Genomic DNA, 15,287 nt, shown 5'->3' with positions numbered 1-15,287 from the left:
TCCAGAGGGTTAGGAGAACCCCCAAAAGAGACTAACAGGGTGCTGGGGGTAAAGAAAGGGAGGGGAAGTTTCACTGCAAGCCATAACTCTTCACAGTAATGGAATTTCTCTGTTGAATACTGCCCATAATATTTAAATTATGAGTATTTTACAGTCTGATATTATAATCCAACCAGCATAATAATGCTGCAAAATGTCATGATCCAAATCAGATTCTGTTCAAGCTCTATGAAAAAAATACATTTTGATAGGCATAATGAACATTCTTATAATTATGAACTACTATAGCCGTTAGCTAACCTGCCAATTCTGAGATTCCAATTGATATGTGCAGACAAATTGGGTCAATACTACTAAAGAACAAACTGTGAGGTTCCTTTTGCTTAGGGTACCACTACTTTGTGGGAGGGATTCAAATGCAAACTGAAAATTTTGGTTTCCACAATTAAAGTGAAGTAGAACATGCTGTTGTCCTGGCACAACAAATCTACTTTATTAAAAAACAAAAAACTTTTTTGCAGTTAGGACAGTGATGGGGAAATGCATAGAAAAGGATGGGATAAATTAATGATTAACCAGAATATATACATAAACACCCTGCAAGCAAATCAGGATGAATGTTCATTGTTGTATAACCATCCTGCAAGCAAAGTAGAACAAATGTTCAATAAAGATCAGACATGCTCTAACCTCCTTGTAAGCTTTTTTGAATGAAATCAGGAAGAAAACACAATAAAGAGGTCATCTGGAGGAGCCATTAGCCATCTGACTGTCACATGTCAAAACATCCTGTTGTATTTTTAAAGGAGGGTATAAGGAGAGGTGGGACGCGGGTGGCACTGTGATCTAAACCACTGAGCCTAGGGCTTGCCGATGAGAAGGTCAGCATTTTGAATCCCCGTGACGGGGTGAGCTCTCGTTGCTCGGTCTCAGCTCCTACCACAACCTAGCAGTTCGAAAGCACGTCAAAATGCAAGTAGATAAATAGATACCACTCCAGCGGGAAGGTAAACGGCATTTCTGTGCGCTGCTCTGATTTCACCAGAAGCGGCTTAGTTATGCTGGCCACATGACCCAGAAAAACTGTCTGCGGACAAACGTCGGCTCCCTCGGCCAGTAAAGCGAGATGAGCGCCGCAACCCCAGAGTCGTTCGCAACTGGACTTAACTGTCAGGCGTCCTTTACCTTTTTATAAGGAGAGGTAGACATCAAGCATGCAAAATTTCATCAGTATAATTACTTTCCCAATAACAGTGTCCATCAGTGGTCAGGGCAAATTACTGGTTCACTAGTAAATTTGCATGCATGAGGAACTCCCACAGGTAGCTTGATGGGAGGGTGAGAAAGCATACTCTGTAGAGGATAAATGGTTCTTATCCAGGATGGTTAAATGTTTCCTCCAGTATCAGAAGATAAACAAGAAACAAGATGCTGTACAAGACAGAGCTTTGGTCTGAGAAAGCAGAACTCAACTTAAATTCTGACAGCAGGCACTCTGGTCTGTGAATCTCAGCTATTTGCAGCAAAGGAGTTAAATGAAAAAGTTACATCGAGCAGAATGTAAATGCACATTAACAACATGTACAAGTGTTCCTGAGTTTAATTGTTCTGGTTGTCACATATGAGACCATCCTTCAATATAATGCAGAACCGCTAGTCTAATTTCAGCTCCCACACCTTTCACCCTTCCAATAATTATGCATTCTTCCCAAAATGCCATCCCATCAGCATCTACTTCACTTCCTTTGTTGCGTGACCTCCACAAGTCGAGTCAGTCAACTGTTATGCTAAACTTTTAAACTGAAATTACTATAGGCTCCCCCAAATGCAAAAGTTATTAGCAGGGCAGCAATTATGGAATGGAGAAAATGCAGTGCAATGGTCACTGCATTTCTATTACACCGCAGAGATGAGCCAACAAAACAAAACAAAATTGCCTCATTTGTATTGCATTCATATTAAAAATGAAGGCTGGATTTTATTCCAATGCAAGCAGACTCTTATAAAACATCTTGTAGACCTCAAATTTAAAAGGCTCCATTATGTACTAACAGAACTGAAATTGTATCCATAACTTTAACTTCTTCCTTGGCATTAGGCTTGCCAGAAATAAACTGAATATAAAAGCTGTGCCTTATGTTCTGTATGAAATGCTCCTGTACGTGTGTTTTCTGCATGGAAAAAGGGGGCCTTGCCACCTCTAACAGTTATTGTTAGATTAATCATTTCTTTGTGCTCACAGTGGGGGAACTTAAAGATCACTTAAAAATACCAGCTTATGTCTCTCACTCTATGGATATGCACTAAAAGGTACACGGGCTTAAAATGCAATCAAAGTGCAGGATCATGTCTATAATTAAACTCCATTGTCTACAAAGCACACATCTCTTAACAGAGCAGTTGGAATGGATACAGCACTTCCAGAACCAAGTTAGGGGGAAATGAACTAAGCAGAAAGGCATAAATCAATGGTCAAGATTTAAGCGAAACCTAACCGGTAACTCCGTATGCATTTGATCAACGTGAGATGAATTTATTATAATTCTTGAAGGCATTTTAATGAGCAACATTGTATTCATGGTGAAGTGTATATGAAGAGGGGTTAATTGTATGAGTTAAAGACACACATCTTCTAAAAAATATGGCTCCTCAGTTGGAAAGAACTTACGTTCTGCATCACATACATGCTTGGATTTCATGGGTACTTCTCAAACCAGTATCAGAGAATAGCAACCCTATTGTAAAAATCTGCACATAAATTAGGCCTCAGAAATGGACCTGAGAAGTTCAGTCACTGTAAAATTGGCATGGGCTCTCATTTTTCTGAATTTTCAGCACCTATTTGTTTTGTGTTGTATTGCCCTGTGACTTCAAAAGCCCCCAAGACTTCTCACAATCACATGAAACAAAATTTTAAAAAATTATCAAAATAAACATTAATATCTGTCCCGACAGATAAAAAGAGTGAAAAGCAGAATCAAAACAGCAGTGACAAACAAGATAGAAGCCAGGATCTTAAAATAATACAAAAGCTTTAGACAACAAGGCAAGATAGAATGGTAACTCAAAGATTAGGCTTCTAGCAGGAAGCTATACACATGCAGCCTCTGCAGTGGTTACATATTTCTCCATTAAACTCTGGAACTGCTTTACTTTATCACAGTTTTATTCACCTCTTCAAACCAAGGTCATAGGAATCTTGGTTACAACAGTGTCAAAAGCCACGCTTGATCTATATTCCAAGGCTTCTCAGAAAAGACACAGAGAAAACTGGGTGTAGCTGAGACACATATCTAGGGGAAGAGAGTTTTGTCAGATTAAGTTTTCCTACCATTGCTTCACAATACACCGTGCAGAATTTTATCAGTGCTCCAGCTGAATTAACTTCAAAATATGCAGCTGGCTAGAGTCTTCAAGGCATTGTCCAAACGCGCTTACCTTTGAAGAAGCAGTCTTCATTGTGAACGATGGTAATCTTTTGCTTTTTCAGGCAGGCAGCTCGGTGTACTTCACAGTGGTTTTCATAGAATTCACCATCTGAGCCACACACAGGCTTGAAGTGAGGCTTGCAGTGCTCCATGCAGACACACTCTGCTTGCCCTGTTCCTCTGTTAACAACACAGTGCCTACCCAAACCACAGTACTTGTTTTCACACGATCCAAGGTGAGCATCATGATTCACGTATCCTGAAGAGAAAAATAAGAAAATGCCATCAGATTGTATGTCATCATCACCTGAGGGTTACTGTCATACACAAAGTGGCTCAGAATTAATAAAAAACAATGAAGAAACAAATTCTGGAAACTGGCACCGTCTACTCCATATCCATCTATTACTACACAAGAATAAGGGGGCAGAAATAGGAAAGGGTGGTGTATACTGGGGTGGTCATCAACTAACCTTTACTCAGAGTAGACCCATTGAAATTAGTTACATCCATTAATTTCGATAATGTCTATCAGAGTAAAAGTTAGTCGAATGCCACCCCTGGAATTTGCAAGAAATTGTTTTGGAAAGCAAACTTACTCAGCGTGATAATTTCAGCAATTTTCCTGTCAATGAAAATTGCTTTTGGACAATTCAAGTACTCAGGAGTCAGGGGAAATTTTTTTGGGGTGGGGGAAGACTCAGGTATATGTCCTAAGTGGAAGGGAGAAAAAGGATCCAGCCATGGTACATGAAAATCTGTTTTAAGATTCACTTAATGACATTTAATGGTGTTGTTGATTAGCGGTGGCTTGTTCCTATTGAGCATGGTGGGGTGGAGCCCAAATAGCAGGCGGAGCCTGAGCCAATGACAAACAGAATTAACTGACTCTAATTTTGTCCCTATCCTTCTTTCCATTGAGACTAAGGAGGCAGTGCCGCCACCACTCGGACTGGATGCACCGTATTTTTCGCCCTATAAGACGCACCGGCCCATAGGACGCACCTAGTTTTCGGGGGGGGGGAATCAAGGAAAAAAATATGATTTCCCCCCCCCCCCCGCAGCTCTGGGAGCAGCGGACAGGCTGCACGCAGCCTGTGCGCTACTCCAAGACCTTCTCCCTGCTTTTGCGGGAGGTGGCGGAATTCCCCCACCTCCCGCAAAAGCCCACAGGAGCCCCACTTGACTCCTGCGGGCTTTTCGACTAGGAGGGAGAAGGGACTGAAAGGGCCAGTCAGTCCCTTCTCCCTCCTTGGGGAAAAGCCCCCAAGTGCCGCTTGCTCTTTAAAGGGTGTGCGGCTCCTGCAGGCTTTTCTAGGAGGTGGGGGAATTCCCCCACCTCCTAGAAAGGCCGGGGAGCCCCTTTAAAGAGCACACGGCTTTTGCGGGCTTTTGCGGGAGGTGGGGGAATTCCCCCATCTCCCGCAAAAGCCCAAAGGAGGGAGAAGGGACTGATTCGGCCAGTCAGTCCCTTCTCCCTCCTTGGGGAAAAGCCCCCAAGAGCAGCGCGCTCTTTGAAGAGCGTGCGGCTCCTGCAGGCTTTTCTAGGAGGTGGGGGAATTCCCCCCCTCGTAGAAAAGCCAGCAGAAGCCGCGGAGCCCCTTTAAAGAGCGCACGGCTTTTGCCTGCTTTTGCGGGAGGTGGGGGAATTTCCCCATCTCCCGCAAAAGCCCAAAGGAGGGTTGGAGAGCAGCGGCAAGGCGTCGCGCGCCTTCCTGCTGCCCCCCATCCTCTGGGGCTGGCGATGGGGGAAGCGCTGCTTTCCCCACCGCCAGCCTCAAACCCGGGTTGGAGAGCAGCGGCAAGGCGGCCCGCGCCTTCCTGCTGCCCCCCATCCTCTGGGGCTGGCGATGGGGGAAGCGCTGCTTTCCCCACCGCCAGCCTCAAACCCGGGTTGGAGAGTAGCAGCAAGGCGTCGCGCGCCTTCCTGCTGCCCCCCATCCTCTGGGGCTGGCGATGGGGGAAGCGCTGCTTTCCCCACCGCCAGCCTCAAACCAGGGTTGGAGAGCAGCGGCAAGGCGTCACGCGCCTTCCCGCTGCCCCCCATCCTCTGGGGCTGGCGATGGGGGAAGCGCTGCTTTCCCCACCGCCAGCCTCCAAGCCGGGTTGGAGAGTAGCGGCAAGGCGTTGCGCGCCTTCCCGCTGCCCCCCATCCTCTGGGGCTGGCGATGGGGGAAGCGCTGCTTTCCTCCACCGCCAGCCTCAAACAGCAGACTCTCCTGGCTTCAGCGGAAGCAACGCGAAGCCTCCGGAGCGCAGGCTTCGGAGGCTTCGTGTTGCTATCACTGAAGCCAAGGAGTCTGCATTCGCCCCATAAGACGCACCCACATTTCCCCTTCATTTTTGGAGGGGAAAACGTGCGTCTTATAGGGCGAAAAATACGGTAAATAAGAACAAAGGCCAAAGTCCATTCATTTCATTGGAGTAGCATATATACAGTAACTGGGTGCAGGGCTGGAGTCTTAAATATGTATCGGGACCTACACAAGGAAATAATTCATATCGCATCAGACCACTGAAGAGAGGTTCTTCACATGCTTCATTTAAAGGATCAAAGTCCTGCAAAAGCAGTTCTGTTCTCCTTTCCTGCTACTCAAGCATTCTTCATTGGAAATTCCAAAGAGTGTTACCCAAACCAAACAAGCCACTAGTTTGTTCACTATTATTGTTCACTAGTTTGTTCACTAGTTAGTTCACTATTATTGCATGAATGACACGTGGTAGAAAAAAATAAGAACCAAGAGGACCTCATTCTGCTGAGGAGTGTGTGTATTTGTGTTTGTAGAATTGGTTGTCATGCAATCTATTAAACTCTTTGAGACTTCTGAATTCTGGCCTACATACTATTTTATTCAAGGTTAATTAGCTCAGATTAGTTAAGGTAAAGTAGTCAGCCTATATTGACTCCTACATCAGCATACTTACAGGGGATTAAAAGCCTTCTGCTGTGTTCAGTTTAGCCCTCATTCCCAGAAAGTCAATCTTAGTTAGGAAAAGGAACTTTGACCTGCTCAAACAAGAGCTGAGATCCAGGGGGTCTCATTCTGCATGTGCAACACATTCATATGCACACTAGGTTTTCTGTATTATTCTCCCTTACTATAGCTCTCTATGCGGCTCATTTGTGCAAGCTGATAAATAGTTTAAATCCAGCAACAAACCCTGGGAGTTTTGAAAGTCTCTTATGTGCCATACTATTTTTTTTAGTGGCACCGATGGGGAGACTATATTACTAGAAACTCTCTGTGTATGAGAGAGGCGGGAGGAAAGAGAGAGAGAGAGAGAGAGAGAGAGAGAGAGAGAGAGAGAGAGAGAGAGAGAGAGTGTCTATCTACAGAACAGATCAGTATGGATTAATGAATCCTCAAAATAACACCACCAAGGAGAGGGCTAAGAGAGACCTAGTGGAATTATATACTGCAGATTGCATAGCATGACACAAGTAAATATGATGATTTACTGCAGATGCAGTTATTCTATTCAGTGTACTGTAACCATAAATTCTATTTGCACTCGCTTAAAAAAAAAAGTAAAGCACTATCAATTATTTCAAGGGGTATGAAAAACGCAAAAGCATATCTTCAAATTCCCCGGGAATATTTTGTTATATGGCTATATTTCTATTTGATTTTCCTGAGCAGCTAAATTCTTCAACACATAACACATACTCATTGGTAAGGAATACTATAAGCATGTATGAGGTAACTAGAGATGTGGGCAATCAGGACATACACTCAGAATGTTTGATTCACACCCCCACATCCCTGGCACAACTCAGATGATGCAAACTAAGAATCTGTCAGTATATGTTATGTATTCAGTGGTCTGTGTTTGCCTGAGCTTGAGTCTGGACTAACGATTCTGAGATCCTGTGTTCTGATTCGATACAAGATATCCAATCACAGAACATTTCAGGATGTGGGCCTCTGCCATTGGCCTTTAAACTCTGAGTCATGATTTGCTGCTTAGAAGTTTAGACAGCCAATCACGTTGGGAGTAGGAGTGGGAGTGGCCCAGGCTTTCAGAAATGTATATAAGCAGTTGCTTTGCCCCTGTTGTCCAGTTCTGTTAGTTCAATAAAGGTCCTTGCTGTTATCACTGTGTCTTGCCTCGTGGGAACCCACCTACACTTAAGTATTCATGTACACATATTGCTTTACAACAATTTATCTTGTAGGCACAGTGCATGCTCAAATACTTCCTCACCATGTGTAACTCACTACCATAAACATTGAGATAGCAGACATAAAAAAATTGGAAGAAAACTGATTTTCAACTGTAACTACAAAAACAGAGAGAAACTGCTGTGGATTTCTTATTTGCTAACTTGAGTAGTTTTTCTATCACATACTTTCAGCAGCACATCCATATTAATTATGCCAGAGTTGTTATATTCCATATAACTGTATGCTCAAATGTATTTCTCCTAAAACAAATGAGTATATATCTGGATTTTAATGGACAGTGCACGCCAAGGAAGCTCTACAGAGACACATTAACCATTTTGTCCAAGCCCATAGGGGGTTTGGCCACACCATCAGCCTGACAAAGATCAACATGCAGGTTCAGGATTGTGCCAGCCCTCCACACATCAGCATTGATGACTACACACTTAAGGTATACACTGAATCAGGAAGGTTTTGGGCATCACATGGCAGAACAGAGTCTCAAGCAATGGTGTGCTTTCCCAGACCACATTCCCAGCATGTTTGCACTCCTTTCTCAGTGATTTCCTATGCTAGCTTGGTCATCTACATCTATTGCTGCCAGCAATGTTGACAAGCAAACATCTTCAACAGATGCCACTGGCTGCATTCAGTGTCATCTGGTGTGGTGATTGACTCCTTCAAGATTCATTTTCAAAATTCATCATCATCATCTATATTATCATGCTGTACGGGAAATGAATGACTTTTCGTACTCCAGGAGGAGACACAATTGGGTCTCCCCTGGATTTCTGAGAACTACTTTTCTTCACTATCCACTATAAGCTTCTTCATCAAAGCCGTACAATGAGTTTGCACAAGCTATCAAATCAAGACAGTTCTCCCACCTGCCCATTAGCAGGAGGTCTATCAGCTCTGTGCTGTGGAAGAGCATGCTGAAACATGCCAACAAATAGCAGCAGTCATTCCATTGAAAAAAACCAAACATTGATGCTTTTGGGTGGCCATCAAACAGCTGAGCAGTGACATAGCCTTATATGCACAAAATGCTTGCAGTACAATAACCAATACAGACAAGCAACAATTAAAACTGTAAACCAGCCATTAGTCAGTGGTTAATAGAGTAGTTCATACAACATGCAAATACACCTTCTAAGTGCCTTTGCTTCAATTAGACAAAGTGTAACTCATTTGTACAATATTCAGAAAGGTCATTGAACTATTCAAACAAACAGAAGGATCATATCCATTCTGATATTAATTTTCTATGACTAATGGTAAACAACGTCCAGGCAGATTAAATCAATTTTATCTAGTAATCATGGTCACACATACATTCACTTGCACTATACACTAGATAATTCACAATCAGCAGCTTACATAAACTGGATATAATTTAATCGTGGAACAATATGTCTTTACATATTGCATAACAATATGCAGGGCACACATGGTTTGAATTCTGTTTTACTGGCTGTGGATAGTCTTAATAAGAATGCCTACTAACATTGCAAAGGTAAGAAATGTATAGCCAGCCTGCAAAACCATGTCCTGTAGGTGACTGTCTCCACCGTTCACCTGATGCCATGTCCACTTACACATTGGAACATGTAGCTGATGCCAGTTTCTCACTTTGCATTACCTATACCATACCCATTGCAACATTAGTCTGTTACAAAGCATAATATGCAGCCTTCCAGTGTTCTGTCAAATGAAGAGATGAGTTTTGAAGGACACAAGGGTCATGAAGGCTTTCCAACTATTGTGCTTATTGGAGGAATGAGCTTCATATGTCTTTCCAACATCCCTGTGATATGGGCTTTTATAGTAACAAATTAGCATGAGTCCTTTTTGAAATAGTATTTCCAATAGTATTTCCACCACAGGAACTGAGTTGCACCCAACATTGGGGGGCTGACATCACTGTTGATTCAGGAGAGACTGACCAGGCCTGGTTTGACATCCCATCAGGCCACGCCATGTCAGGATGACTTCCTGCCAGGCTTCCTCTGCCCCCTCAAGATTGAGCGGGGGGTTAGTCCCATCTCAGCAGACATGGGCGGGGGGGGGGCTGTGGAGGCTTCAGCCCCATAGCCCAGTTGGTGTGCCTGCCTTCCACCACCCTCCCACCTACAAAACAAATATTTTGATCCTGAGCTCAAATGTGTTTATTTGTTGCTTTGTATTTTCCTAATTGCTTTGCCAGATTCTCCCTTACTATGAGAATGAGAGAGGAGCAAAGCAGGAACATTATATCTGATTTAAGGAGATCTCTGAAGGGATAAATAAAATTAGGTGGTGTGCCAACAGGTGAGGATGATAAAACAGCAGTGAAATGGGTCGTGGACTATCAATATGCAATTGACAAGAAGTCACTATTATGATCAATTAACTGTTCAGTGGTAGTAGTAGATTTTACATTATCTAGGTGCCAAATGTATTGGCATTTACTGTACATGGAAGGAACATTTTATCTCTTCTAAATTTAGCAGGCTAATTATTATTCCTATGTGTATGAGGCATCAGCTGCCAGTACACAAGTGTAAACCCAAAGTCTTTTATACAGTACACTGGGATGGGGAATGTTTTTCAGCCCAATACCTGCATTCTGTTAAGGACAGCTTTCTGAGGGTCTCATGGCACTGGTGGCCAAGGCCATAAGCAAAAGTTGGCAAAGCAACAAAAGTAAATTTTATGTTTGTACAGTAGAGTCTCTGTAAACATTTGCACACCCCTCTCTCCTCAATTCGGACAAGCAAGAGGCATTATCAGAATTGAAGGACACATTGCAGCCAAGACAAAAACACTTGGGTAATAAAACTCGGCTAGTGGGATGTGGCTGGAGGAGAAAGGAGAGAGAATTGCCGAAAATTTATTCCCTTCTCATTCCACCGACAGAAGCCTTAGTGTCAGCTGAAAGACACCACTGGATGCAATTCATTGCATGTACAGAACAAATTGTTAAATGTCCTGCTTGGGGTAGAATTGTCAAATTCTTGAGGCCGAATTCTATAAATCATTACTATGCTTGGATTGGAAAGCATACAACAGATCACAGGCGGGCAAGTATTCAGAATTATTGCACCATATGGAGACATCACAATGTACCGTGTTGCTAGACTTCTTTTTGGGCTTCATTTATTATTGTAATTGACTCTCTGCTATCTGAAGGGAAAAGGCTAACAGAGTAAAGAAAATAATTGGACCGCAGAATATTGGTGCAATGATATTACACCCATTTCCTCCTAGAAAAGATGCTTACTGTGACAGCAATTATAAACCCAAAGAAGCTGCAAAAGAGAAAATTCAATAATCCTTGCTAGGGATCCTTAGGAAAGGGGTCAAAAATAAAACTTCCATTTTTTCAATGTCTTTATACAACCTAATGGTGTGGCCACACTTTGAGTACTGTGCACAGTTCTGGTTGTCAGGTCACAAAAACGATATTGCAGAGCTGGAAATGGTACAGAAATGGAGAGCAAAATGATTGGAGACCTGGAGTAACTCTCCTACAAGGAAGGGTAACTTTTCAATTTAGTAAAAGGGTGAAGAGTGGGGGATATTAATTAATGTTATTACATTTATATCTCCCCCCATTTATTCCATTATGAAACCCAAGGCAGTGTCTACATGTTTCGAAGACTCACCCGGACATTGACTGCACCCAGACCTGCTTAGTTTCAGGAAGACAGTTTCTTTCTGTGACTTCAGACTATATCCTGAGACTATTTATATATGATGGGTGTATATAAAAGTATGCATGGTATGGGATTAACTAAAAAGAGAAAGCTCATAATGGGATCAGATTGTTAAGAGTATTTTTATGGCAATAAGAGTTCTTTGACGTTACAATCATATTCCCTACTTTCTCAAAAGCAATCATGTATATCATTACTTTCTAAGTGTATTCTTGTGTGAAATGGAAAGATAGATGGTTCTGAACTTTCTGTCTATGTTCAAAATAAATTCATATTTAAAGTTCTATTATATAAAGAAAACAGACATAAATGTGACGGGTTTTAGAACAGTATACTTCTACACAGAACATGTCTTTTCTCCATGCCCTCAAACATCAACATAGGAAATGGGGAGGTTATAGAAGGTGAGTGAAGGGTTAAGCATCTTCTATTATTGTGCAAGGTGATTTAGATGGTGGTCGCTGAACAACTCCAGGTACGCCTGGAGGATGTGGATCATTTGGATCCTTTCGAGTCGGGATTTAGGCCTCATCATGGCACTGAAACTGCCTTGGGCACGCTGGTTGGTGATCTCTGGCAGGTTAGGGACATAGGTGAAAGCTGTTTCCTAGTCCTGCTGGATCTCTCAGCAGCCTTTGATACCATCGACCATTACATCTTTCTGGACCATCTAGAGGAGTTGGGAGCTGGGGACACTGCTATACATGGAAGAGCTGCAGGCGACCCTCTCCGGTTCCAAATCCTTGAAGGACCTTCCCAGTGGTAGCCTGAAGGAGAGCCAGGAGAAGATAGGGAAGGCCCAGGAGACCATATTTGAGACCATAGAATACGTGATTTTGACAACATTGGTGGCTAGGTCCTTTTTTTCCTGCTCAAAACTCTATGGAAGAATCTGAAAAGGAGGCAAAGGCAGAGGCCTAAAAGAGTGCCAGTCGTGGGGTTCTACTTGGAACTTGTCTGCTTCTCTTGAACCAATATGTAGCATAAGGATTCTGATTTCTGGAAAAGTGTAAGAACTAAAATTGTCCCTAATGGTAAATTCCTTAGACTGGTGATGTTTCTAGGGAATGAGAGATGTTTCCAAATGTTTTTTAAAAAACTGTTTATCAGTTGTTGTTTTTAATCCGCTCCTTCCTCCTGGGTCATGTCCAGAAAGTAGTGTTGAGGGATGAAGAAGAGAAGAAGAGTTTGGATTTGATATCCCGCTTTATCACTACCCGAAGGAGTCTCAAAGCGGCTAACATTCTCCTTTCCCTTCCTCCCCCACAACAAACACTCTGTGAGGTGAGTGGGGCTGAGAGACTTCAAAGAAGTGTGACTAGCCCAAGGTCACCCAGCAGCTGCATATGGAGGAGCGGAGACGTGAACCCAGTTCCCTAGATTACGAGTCTACCGCTCTTAACCACTACACCACACTGGCTCTCTGATGAGTGTTCAGACCCCAGGGTTCTCACTTGTGGGGTGCCTCATGGCTCCGGCTCCCCCCTCCCCTATGCTTTTTAACATCTACATGAAGCCACTGGGAGAGATCATCGGGGGGGGGGGGCTGGGTGTCCACCAGTATGCAGATGATACCCAGCTCTATCTCTCCTTTAAATCAGAACCAGTGAAGGCAGTGAATCTCCTGTGTGAGTGTCTGGAGGCAGTTGGAGCATGGATGGTGGCTAACAGATTGAGGTTGAATTTTGTCAAGACAGAAGTACTTTTCTTGGGAGACAGGGGGTGAGTGGGGGTGGGGGACTCCCTGGTCCTGAATGGGGTACCTGTGCCCCTGAAGGACCAGGTGCGGAACCTGGGAGTCATTTTGGATTCACAGCAGTCTACGGAGGCACAGGTCAATTCTGTTTCCAGAGCAGCTGTCTACCAGCTTCTAGCCATGGACTGTCTCGCCAGAGTGGTGCATGCTCTAGTTATCTCCCACTTGGATTACTGCAATGAGGTCTCTGTGGGACTACCTTTGAAGGTGACTCGGAAACTACAACTAATCCAAAATGTGTCAGCTAGACTGGTGAGTGGGAGAGGCCACCGAGACAATATAACACCAGTCCTAAAGGATCTTCATTGGCTCCCAGTATGTTTCCGAGCACAATTCAAAGTGTTGGTACTGACCTTTAAAGCCCTAAACACCTAGCCTCAGCCCAGTATACCTGAAGGTGCATCTCCACCTCCATCATTCAGTCTGCACATTGAGATCCACTTTGAGCATCTTCTGGCAGTTCCCTCACTGTGAGAAGTAAAGTTACAGGGAACCAGGCAGAGGGCCTTCTCAGCAGTGTCACCCTCCCTGTGGAATGCCCTCCCATCAGATGACAGGGAGATAAAGAATTATACAACTTTTAGATCACGTCTGAAGGGGAGTTTTTAATGTCTGACATTTTGTTATTTTTGATATTTTGCTGGAAGCTGCCTAGAGTGGCTGGGAAAACCCTGCCAGATGGGTGGGGTATAAACAATAAAATTATTATTACTGTTATTATTGTTGTTATTAAATACTCGGAAAATGGGGGGGCATACTAAGTATTAACTTTTTAAAATTAAAAAATGCTGATAGTGTTGTACACCATGCATTTAATGTAATAGATAGTTAGACCCTGATACTCATTAATCACAACCTTAAATTATGGTAGCAAAATGTACCACTTTCAAACAAATCGCAAACTCAATTTCATTCCATGTGGAAATGAGTACACCATTATGTAAACTGGCAACAAATTGGCAAGAAACCATTTCTCAGCTGTTACATTCATCTCAGAACTGGATGAAATCACAGATTGGGAACAACAATTTGTGAAAAACTGAGAAAGTCTTTTAAAATCTGAGCAGTTCTGATGTAGTGGTCAGAGCTTAGTACCCCAACATATGCCAAGAGGAAGAAATTGAGACATGTAGGTTCAATGCCACTGCCAATAAATCGTTGATTTAAGGCATTTATATATAGTCCTCAATAGCTAGGCAGCTCAAGGCAACAATAAAAACAAAACAAAAATACATACAACAAAGCAGGTCACCAATATAACATATAAAAGTAGCACAAAAACATGAAGAACTGGAGAAGTTTAAAAGGCACAGGAGAATAAAATCACATTTGCCAGGTGCCAAAATGGCATCAAGGTTGGTGCCAGGTGAGTCTTTAAGTCTTGAACCAGCTTGGACCCTAAACCAAAGCTAATGCCGTGGCTGGTTGTCTGGAGACAAGCAAGCCAGATGGCAGGTAGAGCAGGCAGCCTGGGAGCTAAGTCTCTTTTCGATGAAGGAACCAGAGCACACTTAGCAGTTTTTTACAATAAAGTGGAACCCTATTGATTCCTTGGGTCACTGATGAAATTGTAGCTACTATATCTCTACTGAAAGGTAAAAAGGTAAAGGACCCCTGGACAGTTAAGTCCAGTCAAAGGCGACTATGGGATTGTGGCTCTCATCACACTTTCAGGCCAAGGGAGCCGGTGTTTCTCCACAAACAACTTTCTGGGTCATGTGTCCAGCATGACTAAACCACTTCTGGCACACCAGATTACCATGACAGGAACCAGAGCGCATGGAAATACCATTTACCTTCCCACTGCAGCGGTACCTATTTATCTACTTGTGTGCTTTCAAACTGCTAGGTTGGCAGGAGTTGGGACAGAGTAATGAAAGCTCACTCTGTAGTGGGGATTTGAACCGCAGACCTTTTGATTGGCAAGCCCAAGAGGCTCAGTGGTTTAGACCACAGTGCTACCCGTGTCCCATATCTCTAGTAGTGATGCTGATGGAGCACAGTAGATAGCAGGCTTCCATTCAGTACTCTGAAAAGCTACCTATTGCGGCAGAGATTAAGGCACCCAGTTTGTACTGTCAGAAAGCACAATTCAAAGTCCCAAGTGGCCTACAATTAGAGCTTGTCCACACTTCTGCTTGTCCCGTGCTTTCTAAGGCAATGAACTGAGATGTTTTTTGTTTGCCCCACCACACTTCTGCTTGTCCCGTGCTTTCTAAGGCAATGAACTGAGATGTTT

General features: G+C 43.3%; 1 protein-coding gene across 4 annotated transcripts in view; it reads right to left on the bottom strand.

Moving 5' to 3' along the window:
* FSTL5 (follistatin like 5) overlaps nt 1–15,287 on the bottom strand; it is a 355,157-nt gene that overhangs the window by 217,508 nt on the left and 122,362 nt on the right. For all 4 annotated transcript variants that reach the window (XM_081208810.1, XM_081208812.1, XM_081208811.1 and 1 more), the window contains exon 4: nt 3,439–3,687. In XM_081208810.1, coding sequence (XP_081064936.1) covers nt 3,439–3,687 — 249 coding nt within the window. The remainder of the gene's footprint in view (nt 1–3,438; nt 3,688–15,287) is intronic.

Source organism: Podarcis bocagei (assembly GCF_964188305.1).
Source record: "Podarcis bocagei genome assembly, chromosome: 9".
NCBI lineage: Eukaryota > Metazoa > Chordata > Lepidosauria > Squamata > Lacertidae > Podarcis > Podarcis bocagei.
The sequence above is the reverse complement of the archived record's forward strand: the minus strand, read 5'-3'. Positions and strand labels throughout refer to the sequence as shown.